The 18,012-nt window shown below is 51.1% G+C and overlaps 2 protein-coding genes across 2 annotated transcripts in view; both read left to right on the forward strand.

Annotated features, from left to right (window-relative positions):
• The first annotated feature begins 5,195 nt into the window (after positions 1 to 5,195).
• On the forward strand, positions 5,196 to 8,530 carry LOC125629322 (uncharacterized). Its single transcript, XM_048834725.2, has 2 exons — positions 5,196 to 5,217; positions 5,547 to 8,530. The coding sequence occupies exons 1-2, from the start codon at positions 5,196 to 5,198 to the stop codon at positions 6,692 to 6,694; spliced, it is 1,170 nt and encodes a 389-aa protein (XP_048690682.2). The 3' UTR covers positions 6,695 to 8,530.
• A 1,772-nt stretch (positions 8,531 to 10,302) lies between these two features.
• Positions 10,303 to 18,012, forward strand: part of LOC125629342 (uncharacterized) — a 35,281-nt gene continuing 27,571 nt past the window's right edge. Inside the window, exons 1-3 of the mRNA XM_075121625.1 lie at positions 10,303 to 10,652; positions 12,769 to 12,883; positions 14,114 to 14,782. Of these exons, the coding sequence (XP_074977726.1) occupies positions 10,635 to 10,652; positions 12,769 to 12,883; positions 14,114 to 14,782 (802 nt within the window). The 5' untranslated portion in view covers positions 10,303 to 10,634. The remainder of the gene's footprint in view (positions 10,653 to 12,768; positions 12,884 to 14,113; positions 14,783 to 18,012) is intronic.

Raw genomic sequence — 18,012 nt, forward strand, 5'->3', positions numbered from 1 at the left:
GATGTCCCGCCCCCACCCCTGACCCGACTTTTCTGACTTTTCAGACTTGCTGCCTGGGCACCCTAGAGTGGGTTTTACTTGCTCCTTATAGTCACACAAGAAGGTCTGTCTTCCTATGCTTCCGATGCATCCGATGAAGTGAGCTGTAGCTCACGAAACCTTATGCTCAAATAAATTGGTTAGTCTCTAAGGTGCCACAAGTCCTCCTTTTCTTTGTGTGGAGAAGCTGATCCTTTCTTCAAGGAACTCAGATAAAATGTAACAATACCCCCTATACTTGGGTCACCAGACGAGCTTGAATCCAGCACCTCCAGATATAAAAGCCTGAGCTTTTATCATCTGAGTTAAAGAACTAATTCCTTAGCTGAGGCCAATAGCAGATCTTCATCTTTTACAGAAGCGACAAAAACACATAGGTTAATAGTTTCTCAAGTTATTTTGGACCCCCAAAAGGGGCCTGATTTTCAGAGGGCAGGAACTCAGCACTTTCTAAAAATTAGCCCCTTTTAAGGTGTTTCAAGTTGGGCAACTGAGGAACCCCAAATCACTAGTTGCTTTTGAAAATCCTGACCATGCTACGCTCACGTGATACAACTGCAAATCCACTTATTGCCGATGCTAGCTGAAGTGCCTTAGCAGTGGCGTCTCCACAGCTGTTTCCATCGTGTTGTTTCATTCAGGGTCGACACTAATATTTAAACATTATTTCCGTACGAGGGGGCTCTCTGGTGGTGGCCTGGGGAGCTCAAGGACTTCCTCTGATATTGTGCCTAACTGAGGAGAGCAGGGAAACTGTAAGATGTTTGGTTCAGAGATCTTTTTATTCTGTGTTTGTACAGCGCCTAGCACAATGGCCTTTTGGTCTATGACTGGGGCTCCCAGGTGGTACCACAATACAACTAATTAATACTAAAACTGCCTGATGTGTTGTCACAGATCCACTGGCCCTGTGCTATTCTTAAAGTGTCCCATAGAGCAACCTGTTCAATATGCCAGACTCCCCAGGGGTCCCACTCTTCCTTAAGTGTCGGCCATGCCGCCCCAATGCTTCTGAGATGTGCCCCTGGGTTCCAGCACTCCTGTTTCATCCCAGGAGCTCTGCCCAGCGAGCCAGACTCCTCCTCAGAGACTTTTCCACTCTTCAGAGACCAAAGCACCTCAGCAAGTATTTACAGTGACACCAGGCAGCCTTTTCAAAACAGAGTAGGGTTTATTAGTCACCTGGAACCCAGCACCAGGAAGTCTTTAGGTTAGCACAGAGAAGCAAAGGTGAAGACATAGTCCGTGCTGGCCAAGCCAGGGCTTGCTTGACTCATGCTGCTGAAGAGAACATCCTAGTTTCCTCTTTCTATCTCTGTCCTTTGGTCTGTCAATCCCAGGTGAGCCCCGGTGTCTCTCCAGAGGCCAGCTTGTATCTAGGCTCCTGTCACCTCTCGGTCCATTCCTTCCTCCTGCAGACCCATGCAGAGTTCGCATGTTTCACCTGCTGGAGTTTCCTTTTGTTAGGCATCAGTTGTTCAGTCCCTGGGGTTCCCGTTGTCTTTCTGAGATCCTTCATTAATATGGGTCAGATTTAGCCATTTCTGACCCATTCAAGTCAGTGACAGTGATGTGACACAAACACCTCATGTCTCCTGTTCCGCCCCAAGAGCAGCTGCTTAGCTCTTTTGCACCCACTGGGTAGCAATCCATAGTGAAGTTACTGCCATCCATATCGTTCATGGAAATATTACAGAAAAATCCCATTTTGTCACATATGTCAGACTTGTTCGTCCTGCCATTGCTTATTACTATTAATTGTTTGTATTACAAGGGCTTAGAGGACCCAACCAACAGAATCGCCAACCTCAAGGATTCCGAAAATTATGAGTCAGGCCCCTATGAGATTTGCTTTAAAATAATGAAATTTTTAACAATAAATGGTGGGGTGTTGTTGTTGTTTTTTTGCTTCTTGTTTTTGATTCTTTAGGTTTCACATTTTCAAGCTTGTCTCAGCAAATATGTGGGCTAGAAACTTATGTGAGACTTACCGAGCAGAAAGTCTCACATAATCTCATGACTGCAAGAGCTGGGGCTTTAAAAAAAATCACAACACCAAGACCATGGTCTCATTGTGCCAGGCACTATACAAACACATAGAAACAATCCTTGCTCTGCCAAGCATATAATCTAAATAGATAAGTCAGACAGGAAGTGAAGTGGTTTGTCCAAGGTCACACAGCAGATCAGTGGCAGAACCAGGATTAAATGATGGTCTCTTGACTGCTATACTACCCACTAGATCACACTGCCTCTTTCCTGTGTCCTCCCTGTCCCCTCTACACACCCAGTTTGTCTCTTTTATCCACCTGTTGCATCTTGTCATCAATCTAGAGTCAGACCATGAGTAATCTGGGGCAGGGTCTTGTAATGTACAATCTTGTATGTACAGCACCTAGCACAACGGTTCCCCAAATCCTAATTGGGACCCTAGGCGCTACCATAATATATAAAAGAAATAATAACTAGCGTGGGGCTGGAGTGGCTTCCCAGCAGCCCTGTTGGTAGCCGTATCTGTGACGGTGGCCATGGAGCTCCTGTGGGCAGCTGAAGCCAGTGGCTGGGCAACCAGCCTTGACTTAGCCACTGGCTCCTTGATCAGCCAGTGGTGCTGCCTGCATCCTCCGCAAACAGACTAGCAAGCACAGCAGCAGGACACGTGTCCCTGATATTGAAATTTGTATTCAATGGGCAGAAATCTGATCTTTTTTTCCAGGTTTAACCAGACAAATAAAGCCCCTGGCCTGCAGTGCTCCACCCTAATTGCTCTATTGTTCAGGATTTTTCCTTCCTAGCTAGGAAACGAAAGGGTTACAACCATAGAGCTTCCAAATCATCTGGCTCTTAGTGGAGATGAGGAAACACAGGGAGGGGGAGATTTAACAAAGACCTTCCTGGTCTCAGCCTCTCCCTGACTCCAAGTGGCTGAGCCTTGTTGCTGGGACAGCTCTCAGCTCCTTCTGCCTGCAATGGCTGGATCCCCTTCTCCACTGATGACCCCAAAAGGGGAGTAACTTGTCCTCATCCCACAGCAGGAGCGGTGAGTTAGGAGGAGAGCACGGTCTAGGGAAGGGGACAGAAAGGCGGTCCTTCCCCTGGAAAAAGCAAACAAGGGAGGCAAAAAATTCATTGCCTGAGCTAAGTGGGGCGGAAAGGAGCATAGGAATCGAAATCTGAGCCAGGCACCTCTTACTGAGGCGAGCTAAGAGGCAAGGATCCAAGAGGCAAGGACCCGGAGGTGGCTGTCACTCTTTTCCGAGTCATGTCCCGTAGCGTGCTGTCTGTCTTTAAGAATAATCCCCTGCTCTCCTATCGCGCGTTCCATCAGTAGATCTCAAAGCATTTTACAGAGGAGATCAATACCCTGATTCCCATTTTACCCTTGGGGAAACGGAGGCACGGAGCAGCGAAGTGACTTGCCCCAGGTCACCCCAGGTCTCCCAAGGCCTAGTCCAGTGTGGTGTCCGCTAGCCCACCCAGGTTCACATAACTGAACGTGGTCCACTCTCGAGAAAATCAAAAGCAGTTTGAAACCACAGCTGCCCTTGTGCTGCAGTGACCATGTACAACATTCCTCTGAGGAGGGGCAGAATCTAGTGAGAGGTTGGGCGGTCTAGTGGATAGCATCAGAGGGGTAGCCGTGTTGCTCTGGATCTATAAAAACAGCAAAGAGTCCTGTGGCGCCTTATAGACTAACAGATAGTGGATAGTGTAAGTTAGAGGGGCCCCAGGACTATTCTAACTTACTTCATGAACCGGGCTGGCTTCAGATCATAGCAGAGCTTAGGTGGAACTGAGAATTGGGCACTTCGGACTGGGATAAATAACTACACAAGGTGCCAGGCAAAGGAGGACTGGACTGTGCCCCATCTGTCCTGGCTTTCCATTTAAAAAGAGAAGGAAACATAGGGTCAGACCTCGTCGCTGGTGTAAATAAAGTGTAGTTCCGTTGACTTCAGGGCGAGAATTGTATTAATTTGCAAGCACCCTGGATTATTTTATTTCCTATTCCCACACCCCCTTACTTGGAAGCTCTGGGGTGAAAACTGGGCCCCATTTTAATCATTGGGCGGTGTGGGGGTTGCCATTGACCCTGGTCTTTCTGCCGATTTATACAGGGGCATGTTCTAATTTCCAAGAGACATCCCCAAATAGTTTCTCATCCATTCAAATTACATCCCTCCCAACTGGCCAAAAACTAGTGTGGTCTTAAAATACTGGAACATTCTTTGTACCAGCTAGTAATGATTATTTATTTGTATTATCGTAGTGCCTAGGGACCCCGTCATGGACAAGAACCTCATGGTGCCAGGACCTGTACAAACACAGAAGAAGACAGTCCCTGCCCCAATAAAGTGTGATAGTCCCTGTTTTATTGCCTGGGATCAGGAGCATTTCTCACTTTTGAACCCAGATGTGAGGTGCTGGATGGCTGAGTCATAGAATATCAGGGTTGGAAGGGACCTCAGGAGGTCCTCTAGTCCAACCCCCTGCTCAAAGCAGGACCAATCCCCATTTTTTGGCCCAGATCCCTAAATGGCCCCCTCAAGGATTGAGCTCACAACCCTGCGTTTAGCAGGCCAATGCTCAAACCACTGAGCTATCGTGCTCCCCAGGTTTTGAGGAGCTCCCCAGAGACAACTGTGCAGGTAAGGAATAAGTGACCTCCTTATCAACGAGCAAAGCAAAAATGTAGAATTCCAACCAAGTGGTTGTGAGCCCTTGGATTCCTGTCTCATCGTGTCCAGTATTGTAATCAGCAGTTGCCAGATCTTTAGAGGAAAGATCATGCCCAGTTTCCAACCAGGACTGACTTTTGCAAGTGGGGGGGACACCCACCCCCCAGCAATCCTTCATCTGAGGTCCAAATGTACTGCTGTCCTGTACCCTGTGTCGTCATGTACACCAAAGCAAAGTGGGTATAAATTAGTACCAAATTGGAATGGTAGTGGTTTACACCCACGTCACACTCCCCCTACACTGGTGCAAATGATCACTCCAGGTGCAGGGCTGCAGAGACTAGGACCTCATTCCCATATACTGGTGCCCTGAAGTGGGCATAAACAACTCCCTGAGAATACCCTCTGTGCAGGGGTCCTTGCTAGTGCATGCAGAGCTGGTGTAAGGGGTCTGCATCAGCCCTGATTGTAGGGAGTATGTCGGAGGTGTGGCCAGAATGTACTATGCTCTGAGTAGCCTCGCTTCTCAAGGCCCACAAGGGGTAATGGGAAGCAGAGTGTAAATTAGAGCAGCCCCAAGGCTGCTCTAACTTACACCAGAGTGTGGCCAGGCCCTGAATACAGGATGTACAGAGGTGACTTTGTTACCTTTGCCCTGCCATAGCACAGGAATAGACTAACTGAGAACTGGGTGCCCAGTGTGTTTAGATGGGATGCAAATCAAAGATTGCTCCACCTTGCTCTTCGGGGGGTGGGGGGGTTCGGCTCCAGAGCTGCAGTATCAAAGGGTTTGTTTCCCAGCTTAAAACGCCTGTCTCTCACGCACAGGGAGTGACTCGTGCCTGGACGCTCTTTCTGTTCCAGCAGATGTTGAGGTCAGTAATGGCAACAAGGACGTAGATCACCATCCAGGAGGCCCTGAGGAGGCAGAACCGCTTAGTGTATTGGGCAGAAGGTCCAAAGAGTATGTTGCCCAGCATTCTTGCCAAGGGGAAGCCTGCGAGGACCAACACAGTTCGGAAAGGAATCAGACAAGCCGTCCAGAGAAGAGGCAAGGGAAATCTGATCTGGCTGAAAGGGAATATAAAGACCTCCTCGCCCACCCTCCTTGCCACAAAAAAGAGAAGGCCTACAAATGTCTGCAGTGTGGGAAAAGCTTCTACCAGAGCGCGGCCCTCATTCGACACCAGTTAATCCACTCAGAAGACCAACCCTACAAGTGTCCTGACTGCGGGAAGACCTTCACGCAGAGCTCACACCTGGTGTACCACCAGGGGACCCACACAGGAGAGCGACCCTACCGATGCGGAGAGAACTTCAACCAGAGCTCGCATTTGGGGTACCACCAGAAAACCCACGCCAGGGAGCAACCCTATGAATGTGAGGAGTGCGGGAAGGGCTTCTACCAGAGCTCGCACTTTGTTTACCACCAGCGCAGCCACTGGGGAGAGCGACCCTACTGGTGTTGGGATTGCGGTAAGAGCTTCTGCCTGAGCTCCAACCTTCTCACCCACCAGAGGATCCACACTGGAGAGCGATCCTATCAATGCCGGGAGTGTGGGAAGGGCTTCTACCAGAGCTCTCACTTCGTGTACCACCAGGGGACCCACACGGGCGAGTGGCCCTACAAATGCCCCGGGTGTGGGAGGAGCTTCAGCCTGAGCTCCAACCTTCTGAAGCATCAGAAGATCCATGTGGGAGACAGACCCTACAAAGGCAGCCAGTGTGGGAAGAGCTTTGGTCTGAACTCGAACCTGATCAAGCATCAGAGGGTCCACACAGGAGAGAAACTTCATCTCTGCGCCGACTGCGGGAGGAGCTTCTGGTGGTGCTCCGCGCTCATCCAGCACCAGAGGACCCACACGGGGGAGCGGCCCTACAAATGCACCCAGTGTGGAAAGTGCTTTAGTCAGAGCTCCAACCTGATCCAGAATCAACGGATCCATGTGGATGAGGGACCCGATTCCCCTCCTTAATGTAGCATTCCCAGACTGGATCAGCCCCAGGGGCGATCTAGCCCAGTGCCCTGTCTCTGACAGTAGCCAGCACTGAGAGCCCCACAGCAGGCAGATGTGGGATAATCTGCCCTCCCATAAAGGGGATGTTGGCCGTAGAATTTGGACATCCAGTGGGAGGCTTTCAAAAGCATCTGAGAATCTGTGGAACTTGTGCTTCTAAATCTCTTAGGTGCTTCTGAAAATCTCCTCCTGACCATATATTTTAGAGACATTTTTGTCTTCTGCTTTCTTGTCTTCTGCTCCTATAGAGAAGCTAAACTGGGGCGGGGGGGGGGGGGTTAGGATTGGGATCAGCCCATAAGGCAGCCCAAGAAACCAAGGGCAGTACAGGAGTGAATCCAGCTCCTTTCTCTCTGTTATGAGATGAGTTACTGCAGCAGCAGCCAGATGGGTGGAGATCAGCAGTGATTTCTGGGACGACTAAACCTGAAAGCAGAACCACCAGAGTGGTAGGGTGGGCAGCCAGACTGGTATATCATTTAATAAAGAGGCAACAGCAGAAAGAGCTGAAACATGGCTGGGTCCAGGCTTCAGGAACAGCAGGCACTGGTCTCTTACAGACCTGGGCATATGGCCTGTAAGTGCCCGAAAGGACAAAAAAACAGAGCAATCTTGACATAAACTGGGCAGTCACATTTAAGATTGCCACCAGACTGTGGGTAAAGTTCTAGTGGACCAGGGAAAAGAGGAAAAAGCAATCCCCCTTGTTCTCAGCTGAATGGAGCACGGCGGACATGCAGAGCAGATGAAGCAAACGGGATGGTTTTGAGGTGGCACATGACAAGGATATTTGGGGCCAGATTTTCAGTGTGTTGGGTGCACGCTGGGTCTTTTACTCATTTTCAAATTTGGCCCATCGCGGTTTGAAAAACCTGGTCCTTAGTTGAGTGCTTCAATGGGTGCTGAGCTCTTTTGAAAATCTGACCCTGTGTTGATCAGCATTGGGGTGGGGTGGGGATGGGTGGTCTGAAGAGGTCTTGAAATGTTTCTGAATTGTTTTCTCCGGAGCTGAGTGCTTGAAGGAAAGGCAGGCCATAGGCTCCCTGATTTGGTGTAATGATGATGCCCAGGCATGGCACGAAGTGGGTATTCACCCACGAAAGCTTATGCTCCAATACGTCTGTTAGTCTATAAGGTGCCACTGGACTCTTTGCCGCTTTTACAGATCCAGACTAACACGGCTACCCCTCTGATACTTGAGAGTAAAGTGTGATCCGGGGCCCTAAGCATTGTGTTGTTTTGCCTTGCAGACACTTTCCAAGTGTATTGGGAGGGGAAAAGTAGAGGGTAGGAACACGGAAATGGCCAGACTAGCTCAGACCTGAGGTTCATCTGATCCAGTATCCCATCTCCACCAGTGGCCAGCAGCAGCTACTTCAGAGGAAGGTGTAAGAACCCCACAGTAGCAGATGTTGGATTATCTGGCCCCACATTAGGTCTCTAATAGAGAGCTGTTTAAGTCCTGAAGCATGAGATTTAATAGTTCTGCTCATGGCAGCAGTCACTGTTCTAACTCTGGATTTTTTCTGTTATCCTTGTAAACGTCCACACCCTTTTTGAAGGACTCATTGGAATTTTAGAGTGAATTCACCACTTGTGCCCAATGTCATGTTACTTGGATCAATCACTAGGCACCCTCACATTATCCTCATCAGATCCAAAAGGGGGGAGCAGCACTGAAACCAAAGAGGAGGATCTGCTATAGGCTCATAGCTTTGTGACGTTACAGAAAGACTTGGGTTTGGGGGTCTTGCCTTCTTGCTTATCGGATAAACAACCCTATCACTTTTTCAATGTTGCACTTGTCATCGTCTTTATTTCCTGGGTCTCGGGTGGTCCTGTTATAAAGGGCAAAGGCCGAGATTTTCCAAGATGCCTAAGGAAGATCCCACTCACAGTCAATAGGACTTTCTTGGTTTAGGTCTTGTCTTTCAAAATTGTGGGAGCTGAGCTCTATGATCTGTGATATACAGGAGGTCAGATTGATCATCACAATGGCCCCTTCTGGCCTCGGAATCTATGAAAATAATACTCTAGTCTCTAAAGTGCCACAGGACTCGTTGTTTTCGCTCTTACATAGTGCTTTTCAGCCATAGATCTCACAGCACTTTACAAAGGATGGCAGTATCATTATCCCCATTTTACAGATGGAGACACTGAGGCACAGAAAAGTGACCCAACTTGCCCTAGGCCACTGGTAGAGCTAGGATGAGAACTCATGTCTCCTAAGGCCTAGTCCAGGGCACTAGCCACTATTCCACACTGCCTCCCAAAGCTTATATGACTGTAGATAAAGTGGCAACCCCCCCACCCCAGTGCAGCTGCAGCTATACCTATATATTTGTGCCATATAAAGTATAGCTTATTCCCCTCTGGACCAGCTCTTGAGGGACAACATGATCCTCCCAGTAGAGGACTGGCCCCCCAATTTTCCTCTTACTTACACGAGTAGAAATCAGACTTTTCTGGTTTTCCAGTTTTCCCCCAAATCAATAGGATTCTGTGCCCTGATGCCTAGAACATTCCCTGAGGTTCTGAACTAGATGGGATGTGGCATTCAAAAGTTCTCACACGACCAATGGAAAGACAAATAGGGAAATGCCACTGAGTTGTGTACAGAGCTTCCCTTTGTTTGACCAAAAAACCAGCAAATCCTTAAAATGCCCCTCTCCTGTGACGCCTGCAGAACCCTAGACAAAGGCTAGACAGCTGGTGTGAGGACCACATTAAACCCAGTCTTGCGAACCCCAAATATGGGGGGTGGGGGGGAAACACTAATGAAACAAGCCTCCCAAACTCATGAGATTGGCTAAAAAATCCTGGGATTAAAAAAATTTGGGGTTATTTTAGAACTTTTAGGGGTCACGTTTTTCAGTTTTTCTCTACTACTGCGAAGACTAGAAACAAACTTAATTTTTTTTTTAAATGCAAACTTAGATTCACACCGAACCCCATGACTCCAAGAGCTGGGGCTTTAAGAAATACCAACTGTCGGATGAGTCTCTGCACACTGCCCTGTTACCCTAATGGTCTTCTCCCCGCGCCAACGTTGGCCCCGGCTTTGCCCCCGCCTACTCGCTGGTGTAAGCTGCTGCATAAGGGTGCAGTAACCTACTCCTCTTCAGAGCATGGGAAAACCGCTGCATAGAACCAGGGGAGCTGAGCACCTTGGAAACCTGGCTCTTATGTGTTGGGGTTATGTGAAGGGTTAAGTAAAGACCTGGGTAAAGATCATGGTAACAGGGAGTGAGGCACAGGTCAGCACTATTTCTTCGCTTGATAAAGTTGCCGTCCTTTTCCCTTCCCTTCTGCGTGGTAAGGATAGATAAGCGTTGCAGCTGCATAAAGAATGCGGTTGTCTGAAGGATCCCCCTTGAGTAAAGAAGTGTTATCTCCCCCTTCCTTCCTTTCCCAGCTACAAAAACGAGCTCGGGGGTCATGGCCCCTTCCTCCTTCCCCTGTGAACTACTGATTAAGGGAACTTGTGGCTACAATTACTGCAAAGAAATGTACCTTAATGGTAAAAATGTCTGTACACTATGCTTAATACTGTAAGCAGTAAACAGGGGCGGGTATAATTATATTCAGTATCTAGCTATTAATATTCATTAGATGGGCATTCATATTACTGAATAAGGGTTTTGGAAGGGTGTTGTAGTAAATGTGGGTATTTACATATTAACTTAGATGAAAGAGTGTGACATGACCGAACTCGGGGCTTACTCGACGACTGGGTCGAGGGGAAGGAGTACCGTGAGAAAGAAGTCCCTTTACTCAATCCCCCCGGGTCCTCCTGCTCCTTCTTTCCATCTCTAACATGATGGTCTTCCAGGCATGGCGTAGCAGTAGAGAAACAAGACAGCCCAGACTTTCTGCCAGGATTCAGAAGAGAAGATGAATGAGAACCAGTCACAAGGTAGGGCAGGGGTGGCCAGCCTGGGGCTCCGGAGCCACATGCAGCTTTTCAGAGGTTAACACGCGGCTCCTTGTCTAGGCCCTGACTCCCGGGCTGGAGCTGCAGGCGCCAGTTCCAGTGTGCCAGGGGGTGCTCACTGCTCAACTCAGGCCTTGCCCCGACTCCACCCCTTCCTGCCCCTTCCCCTGAGCCTGCTCCTGCACCCCTGGAAACAGCAGATCGGGAGGTGCGGGGAGTCCGGGAGGGAAGGGGAGGCACTGATCAGCAGGGCTGGGAGGTGCTGGGAGCGGGGGGAACTGATGGGGGGCTGCTGACGTGTTTCTTTGGCAAGGTGCACTGGTAAATTCTGGCTCCTTCTCAGGCTCAGGCGGGCCACCCCCGAGGTAGGGCATTAGAGTGGGCCAAATCATCTGTTGGTGTAAATCAGCTGCAGCTCCGCTGAAGTTAATGGAGCGATGGGTGATTTACACCCGCGGGGGGGATCTGGCCCCACGGATTTCAGCGCCTCTGGCGGCTGATTTACAGCCGCTGAGGCTCTGTCCTCATCCATTTCAACGGCGCTATGGCAGATTTACACCCGTGGGGGATCTGGCCCCATGGAATTCAGCAGCGCTAGTGGCCGATTTACACCCGCCGGGGCTCTGGCCCCGCGGATTTCAGCAGCGCCCCTTGGTACAGCGCCGTGCGCCGGAGGCTGAAGCGCGCTGTTACCGCGGGCCACGCTCCCCCCGCCCCGGGCGCAGCCCCCTGAGCCTCGGCGGGTCCCCGGACTGCGCGAAGGCTTCAGACCATAGAGCTGCCGCCTCCGCCCGTCGCTGGAGCTCACAGGCCGGGGGGGAGCGAATAGAGCAGGGACCTTCCTGTTCCCAGCCTCCTCCGGCTCGCGGCAGCCCGCAGCCCCCGGGTAGCCTCCTCCCGCAGCCCCCGCGCGCCGGGAGAGCGCCCCGGAGCCGAGACCCAGGGCCCGTCCGCTGGGGTGAGCCGGGCTGCGGGGCCGGGGCCGGGGCGGCGCAGGGAGAGGCTGACCCGGGGGAAGGGGAAGCGCCAGCCGGGGAGGCGAGAAATTGCTGCCCCTGGGGAGCAGGCGGGGATCGGGAGCCTGGCGGGCGGGGAACAGGGCCAAGGTGGCTGCGGCCCCCCAGCCACTTGCAAAGGGGGGGCAGGCGGCACGGCCTAAGGGGCCAGCAGGCTACCGAGGGGCTTGCAACGCGCCCGTCCCTGGGACTCCAGTGCCCCGTGCCAGGGTGGGGGCACTCAGAGTGCGCCCTTTTTTGGCTAGTGGTTAGATGCCTTGTAGTGCAACCGGGGTGCTGGGGAGCAGGGGCTGGGATCCTGGATGGGGGGGGGGTGATGCGGGGGAGCAGAGGGAGGGATGGGGGGGGTCCTGGATGGGGGCGTGATGCGGGGGAGCAGAGGGAGGGATCGGGGGTTGCGGCAGGGGAGCAGAGGGCGGGATCCAGGATCGCTGCAGGGGAGCAGGGGCTGGGATCCAGGATCTGGGGTTTGTTGCTTGTGAACCTTAATTTAGTTCTCTCCCATGGTATTATTCTGATTACTTTATATTACACTATCACCTTGGGGCTCCAGCCAAGATCAGGGCCCCATCATGCCAGGGGCAGCGCAGATGCAGAGCAAGAGAGAGTCCTTGCCCTGAAAAGCTCACGTGCTAAAGACAAAGTTGGGAGGGGAAACTGAGGTGCAGGGCAGTTACTTGCCCAAGTCACCCAGCAAGCTCATGGCAGGGCCAGGAATAGGTCGCCCCTGTCCCAGTGCAGTACCATAGCCCGAGACCACGATGAATGGACTGTGCTGGTTTTCTGCCCCAGAATAGATCTGATCTTTATGATTATTAGAAAGAGCAAGAGGCTTACTTCAGGGCTGGTTCTGAGCCAGCCAAGTCCCCTTGTGCGTGGAGGTCCTTCCCGTGAGCATGCCACCCTCTGTGCTTCAAATATCCTAGGATCTGAAGAATTTCCCTGCGCTGTATCCCATCTGCTGGGATTCCCCATCCTTAGAAGGGATGGGGAGGACACACATTGTAACAAAGCCTCAGTGACTAGTTATCGAACCCAGATGTCACCTGCCTGTTTGCCTTGTGTCTTTCCTTTGGGCTCAGGATTTCCCAGTTCCCGAGCCTCACGTGATATCCTGGATGGAACAAGAGGGAGAGCCACGTGTCCGGGATTCCCAGGACTTGGGGGAAGCGGAGCTCCTAGGAGGCACCTGTGCAGGTGAGGGAGATGTCGAAGCAGCCCCTGGACATCAGCCTGCAAGGGAAAGAGAGGAAATCCCAACACAGCTGTTGCAAGGGATAAGAGGGGGCTTTGTCTCCTCCTAGTGGCTGCAACATGTATTGCAGTATGCCTCTGAGCTAATGGGCCTGATTCTTTAAAGCAGGCTGTAGGGGCTTATGTTTTAAGATCCAGTGTGGCCTAGTGGATGGAGCAGTTGTCTGGACTTGAGAAGGCCCAGCTTCTATTCCTGGCTCTGCTACTGACGTGCTGGGTGACCCTGGGCAAGTCACTGTTCCTCAGTTTCTCCAGCTGTAAAAGGGATACCAATGCTGACCCACTTTGTAAAGCGCCTTGAGGGAACAAGTGCTATATACGAGTTAGGGATTCTCCGGCAGCTCCAGTTCAGTGTCTTCCAACAAGCTCCTTCTCGTCTAGTTCAATACTACGGGCAACACTTCTCTCCCCAGGGCAGGTGTCAATTCTAAGCTTTCCACCCATCCTCGTTGACTTCTGATTCTATCCCCCCTCTGCACGCATCTGACCTGGAGGTGGTCCCAGCAACCAAGTCCAGGGGGAACTGGCTCCTGCTGGATATTTACGACAGTCGCTCTCCAGTTTATTGCTTGTATTGATTCCCCCAAGCAAGCTGAGGGCCCCCTGGTGATAGGTGGTGTACAAATACATTTTAAGAGCGAGGCTGGCTGTGGTAGTGACATGCCATAACACAGCCTATCACCACAACACAGCCTGAAGCAGGCATCCTTCCAGGCAGAGCAGGGCTGTCCTCCCCAGCGTACATGTGGGAACAGAGAGCCCGAGGACTTGTCCATGGTCCTACGGGTAGCGGAGGAGGAAGTTGTACTGAGGTTTCTTGGGTGCTAGTCAAATGCGCTAACCACTGGGCCACCTCCCTTTTCCAGCACCCCCCTCCCTTGAAGAGTTTATAATGGCCCCTAGCCTCCTGGGCATTTAGGTGCCTAACTCTCACTGGCACCTAAATGGTATCCAGTGGGAGTTAGGCACCTAAAAACGTGTTAGGATCTGGGCCTAATTAGACAAAAGGTGGGAGGAGAAACAGAAACACAGAGAGGGAAAGTGACCTGCCCAAGGCGGTGGCAGAGACACAAATAGAAGCCATGTCTCCAAGGGCCGGTCCAGCACTGCCCACTAGTCTGCACAGCCTTCTCTGCGTTTAGCTCGGGACTGGATTCTCTCTCTTCGTTCCAGCCGCCGGTGGAAGTGTGAGTGAGAACGAGGGAGAGACGCCCCAAGAGGGAGGCGCTGAGCCGCCGGGGCCCGTCTCTGAAAGCCTCAGGGAGGCTGTCTCGCAGAGCCCCGATCCAGAGAAGAGTCAGAGCCGGCCAGAAAGGCAGCGGAGAAAGACCCCGGGCAAGAGGCTGGTTAAATCCCCCACCCAGTGCGAGAAAGGCTTCCGGAAACTCAAGGACATCCTGGTGCTGCAGCGATCCCACTCCCGGCTGAGACCCACCATCTGCAGCGAGTGCGGCAAAGGCTTCAGCCGGAGCTCCGACCTCATCCGGCATCAGATCACCCACACTGGCGAAAAACCATACACCTGTGCCGACTGCGGCAAAGGCTTCAGCCAGAACTCCAACCTGGTGACCCACCAGCGCATCCACACCGGCGAGAAGCCCTACCAGTGCAGGGACTGCGAGAAACGCTTCAGCGAGAGCTCCGCCCTCATCCAGCACCAGCGCACCCACACCGGCGAGAAGCCCTACAAGTGTGGGGAGTGCGGGAAGCGCTTCAGCGTCAGCTCCAACCTCATCCGCCACCGCCGGACCCACACCGACGAGAAGCCCTACATATGCATCGAATGCGGCGAGAGCTTCCGCCACAAGTCGCAACTGAGACGGCACCAGAAGCTGCATGTGGCATAGAAGGCGGGGGAGGCGAGGGGGATAGATCGGATACAGAACAGGTGGTTGGGTGAGGTGCGGGGGGGTTTGTGAGATGGGGGGTTCCTTGCAGGGAGGGGGGGGTGGCATGGATGGCTTGCGGGAAGCTCTGTTGCTTGGGACAGCTGGCGGTGGGATTAGATGGGAGACGGTTCCTATTTTAGTTATGCTTTTTTTCTGGAGGCCTAGGGGAGTTGGGTGCATGACTCTCTCCCGTTATATTGTCAGAGAATTTTGAAAATGCCAAAGGGATTTAAGAGCTTACGTCTCGTTGAACGACAGTGGGGCTTGTGGCTCTTTAAGCCCTATCGACTTTGCTCCTAAATCCCTCAGGTGACCTTGAAAATCGCACTTTGGAGGGGTGCTTAACTCCCTTTGGCGCCTTTGAAAAATCTAAGCCTCAGTTTCCCCAGAGAGACTCCCCACCCAGGGGCTGTCACTGCCTTATTGGTGAAACTGGACAATGCCGAGCCGTCCCGAGAATGAGATCAACGAGGCGGCGCAGACTGCACCAACAAAGCAGCAGTGAGAGGGCTTCGGGAGCCCACGGCAGTGGCAAATGGCAGACCCGAAGGAGGGGTGGGTACGCTGGCGTTGCAAAGAACCCCAGGATACTGGGATCCATGATGGAGATTCCTAGCATCCGCCCAAAGGTGGGGATTCAATGTAAGACGAGAGAGTCAACCACCAGGCCAAAGTCAGAGCCATGGCTGGATCAGGAGCACATGGGTGTCTATGTAGCATATTGAGCAGCTGTGCATATTTAGATACTCTCTAGCATTAGCAACGCGTAGCACTGGGCCCTGGCACATGCTCAACTGTGTTTTAAGTCCCGCTGAAGTGAGAGAGAAGCCGGAGTCCCAGCCTCCTATCAATTTAGTTTAACAGCCCTGATTCAGGCACGCACGGACTATTGTCACATCTCCTCTCTCTCAAGGTGCATGTAACGGCTCCGTTCCCATGCCAGCCTGCTCAAATGGTCCATGCACTGTCCCAAAACTTCACTGAGCAGCGGGAGGCTGATGAGCATGGCTCTGAAGGAACAGCAGAGCATGGTTTGCAAGGGAAAAGAACGTATTTTGAGGGAGGCCTTTTAAACAAGATCTGAAATCCATGGAAGAAAGATGGTTTTTGGGTTTTTTTTTTGGGTTTTTTTTTAGGAAAGACAAATCTTTGTGTAAGGCAAATGCTCTTGGAGTGGTATCCAAAGAAGTTCTCAAGACCCACCTAGTGAAGAGAAACCTTCAAAGGTTCTCTCCTCTCCTGGAGCCATTCCAAAGAATGGAAGGAGTAGCTGTGGCCTGAAAAGAGCTGGAGATTGAGGTTGTGCATATGGCTTGGAGAAGGGATAGAGATCTTTCTTGAGCAGAGCTGAAGGTCGAGGTGAACATAGAGAGGAAGCTGATGGAGAACGACGGGGACAGCATAAGCCAAGAGCAATCACCATTGTATAGTGCAGTGTTTCCAAAACATGTGAAAGCTGAGCCCCCACATTAGCCAAATGAAATCAGTTGTGCCCATCCCCCCCACTGTGTATTGTTAAAAGCTGTACCCAAGATGAGCGATGGATTGTTGATTTTCATCATCTGACCCAGCCTTGCCTCACATACTTCAGTGAGCATTGAAATAGCTCACAACACTGGCATTTAAAGCATTGTCATTGGCCTCTGAGCTAGTGCCCCATTGAAATGAACTGGGCGAGGAGCTTTTGTTTCAGGCTCTCTGCAAACTCAGGTACGTGTTGCTGTTACATCAGCTTCCAAGGTTATCTTCCCACCTATAACAGCTCAAGACCAGGTGAGAGCTGAGAATCTGGAGAAGAGTTACAAGGTCCGCCCCCCTTTCCTCAGGCTAATTCTTCACATGCTCCATTTGGGGGGGACACCTCACACATTGGGAAACGCTGATAGGCTGGATTCTCTATAGAGGTAAAATCCAGGCTGAAAAGGAAGGTAGATGGACATGTGAATGAGGTGAAAATGCAGCTTACCCAAGATGGAAGAAGAAGCTCATAAACCTGCATATGGTTGTCTCCACCGCACCTCTGTTCAGGTGAATGGTGATGATCTTCAGCTCAGTAACGACCTGCCATCATTAGAGCAGAAAAGTAGGTCCACCTGCTGAGATGAGGCTGAAGGCGATGGAATGGAGGATTAGCCGATGGAGCAAGGTTGCAAGTGGAGAGAGCAGGAGCTGATGCCAGGGATGAAGGGTCCTTGAACGTCACTTCAATCCAGTGGACGAAAAGTGGCAGAGTCAGATCCCCCAGCTGCAGACAGAGGGTAGGGAGAGCAGTCTTGGAAGGCTGAGAAGCAAAGAGGAGCAAAGACCAAAATGTTAGCAAGACTCACCACAAGGAGGTTTAAAGGGAGCCGTAAGGAATCCTAGAAGATTGGGAAAGGGAAGAGTAGCAGCAAAGTCACCGATTTGATGATGGACTTTGCAGAGCAGAAGGCTGGGAATTCATAGATTCAGATTTTAAAGCCAGAAGGGACCACCCTGAACCGCCTGTCTGACCTTCTGCATGATACAGGCCAGAGAATTTCCAAACAAATGAGGATCTGGGTGCAGGAACATGTGATGGCCACAACAAAACCAAAGTGGTCCAAATTATGGGACAAGTCAAGGAAGATCGCTTGGAATGCCGAGAGACCTGCTGTAAATATTTAAACAAGGACAACTCCTTTGAAAAAGGGCTGGAACTAAAGAAAAATAATTTTTTTCCCTTTTTTTTTTTTTTAAATAAAAGGTAGAGTCTTTTCATGAGATGAATGTTCTTAAGATGGTGTCTGGGAAATCTGGAGACCATCACAGTGAGTGAAGAGGAACCTTCAAAGGTTCTGGGATCTCACTGAGCTACTCAGGATAGCTACTCAATCTGAACTGGCTTAGATCCAAACTCAATGGCACCTATCAAAGCAAGAAGACATCCACAGGATCCAAGCACAAAATGGCAAGCAAGTTGAGAAGATCCTGGGGGATAAAATTAAAGGAGTTTCTTGGAGATTTAGACGAAGACACAGGTGGGGAAAAACCCCAACTCTAGGAAACCTATGAAACAAGATCGCATAAGTAGAGAATGGTGTGGTCCGTAAACATCAGCCTTTGATGACTACTGTCATGGCCACATGCTCTGGAGAAAACTGGAATTTGATCATGAAAACAACCACCAGAATCCAAGATTTTAACTGTCCAAAAACCCAACAA

This window comes from Caretta caretta, chromosome 20, assembly GCF_965140235.1.
Source record: "Caretta caretta isolate rCarCar2 chromosome 20, rCarCar1.hap1, whole genome shotgun sequence".
NCBI lineage: Eukaryota > Metazoa > Chordata > Testudines > Cheloniidae > Caretta > Caretta caretta.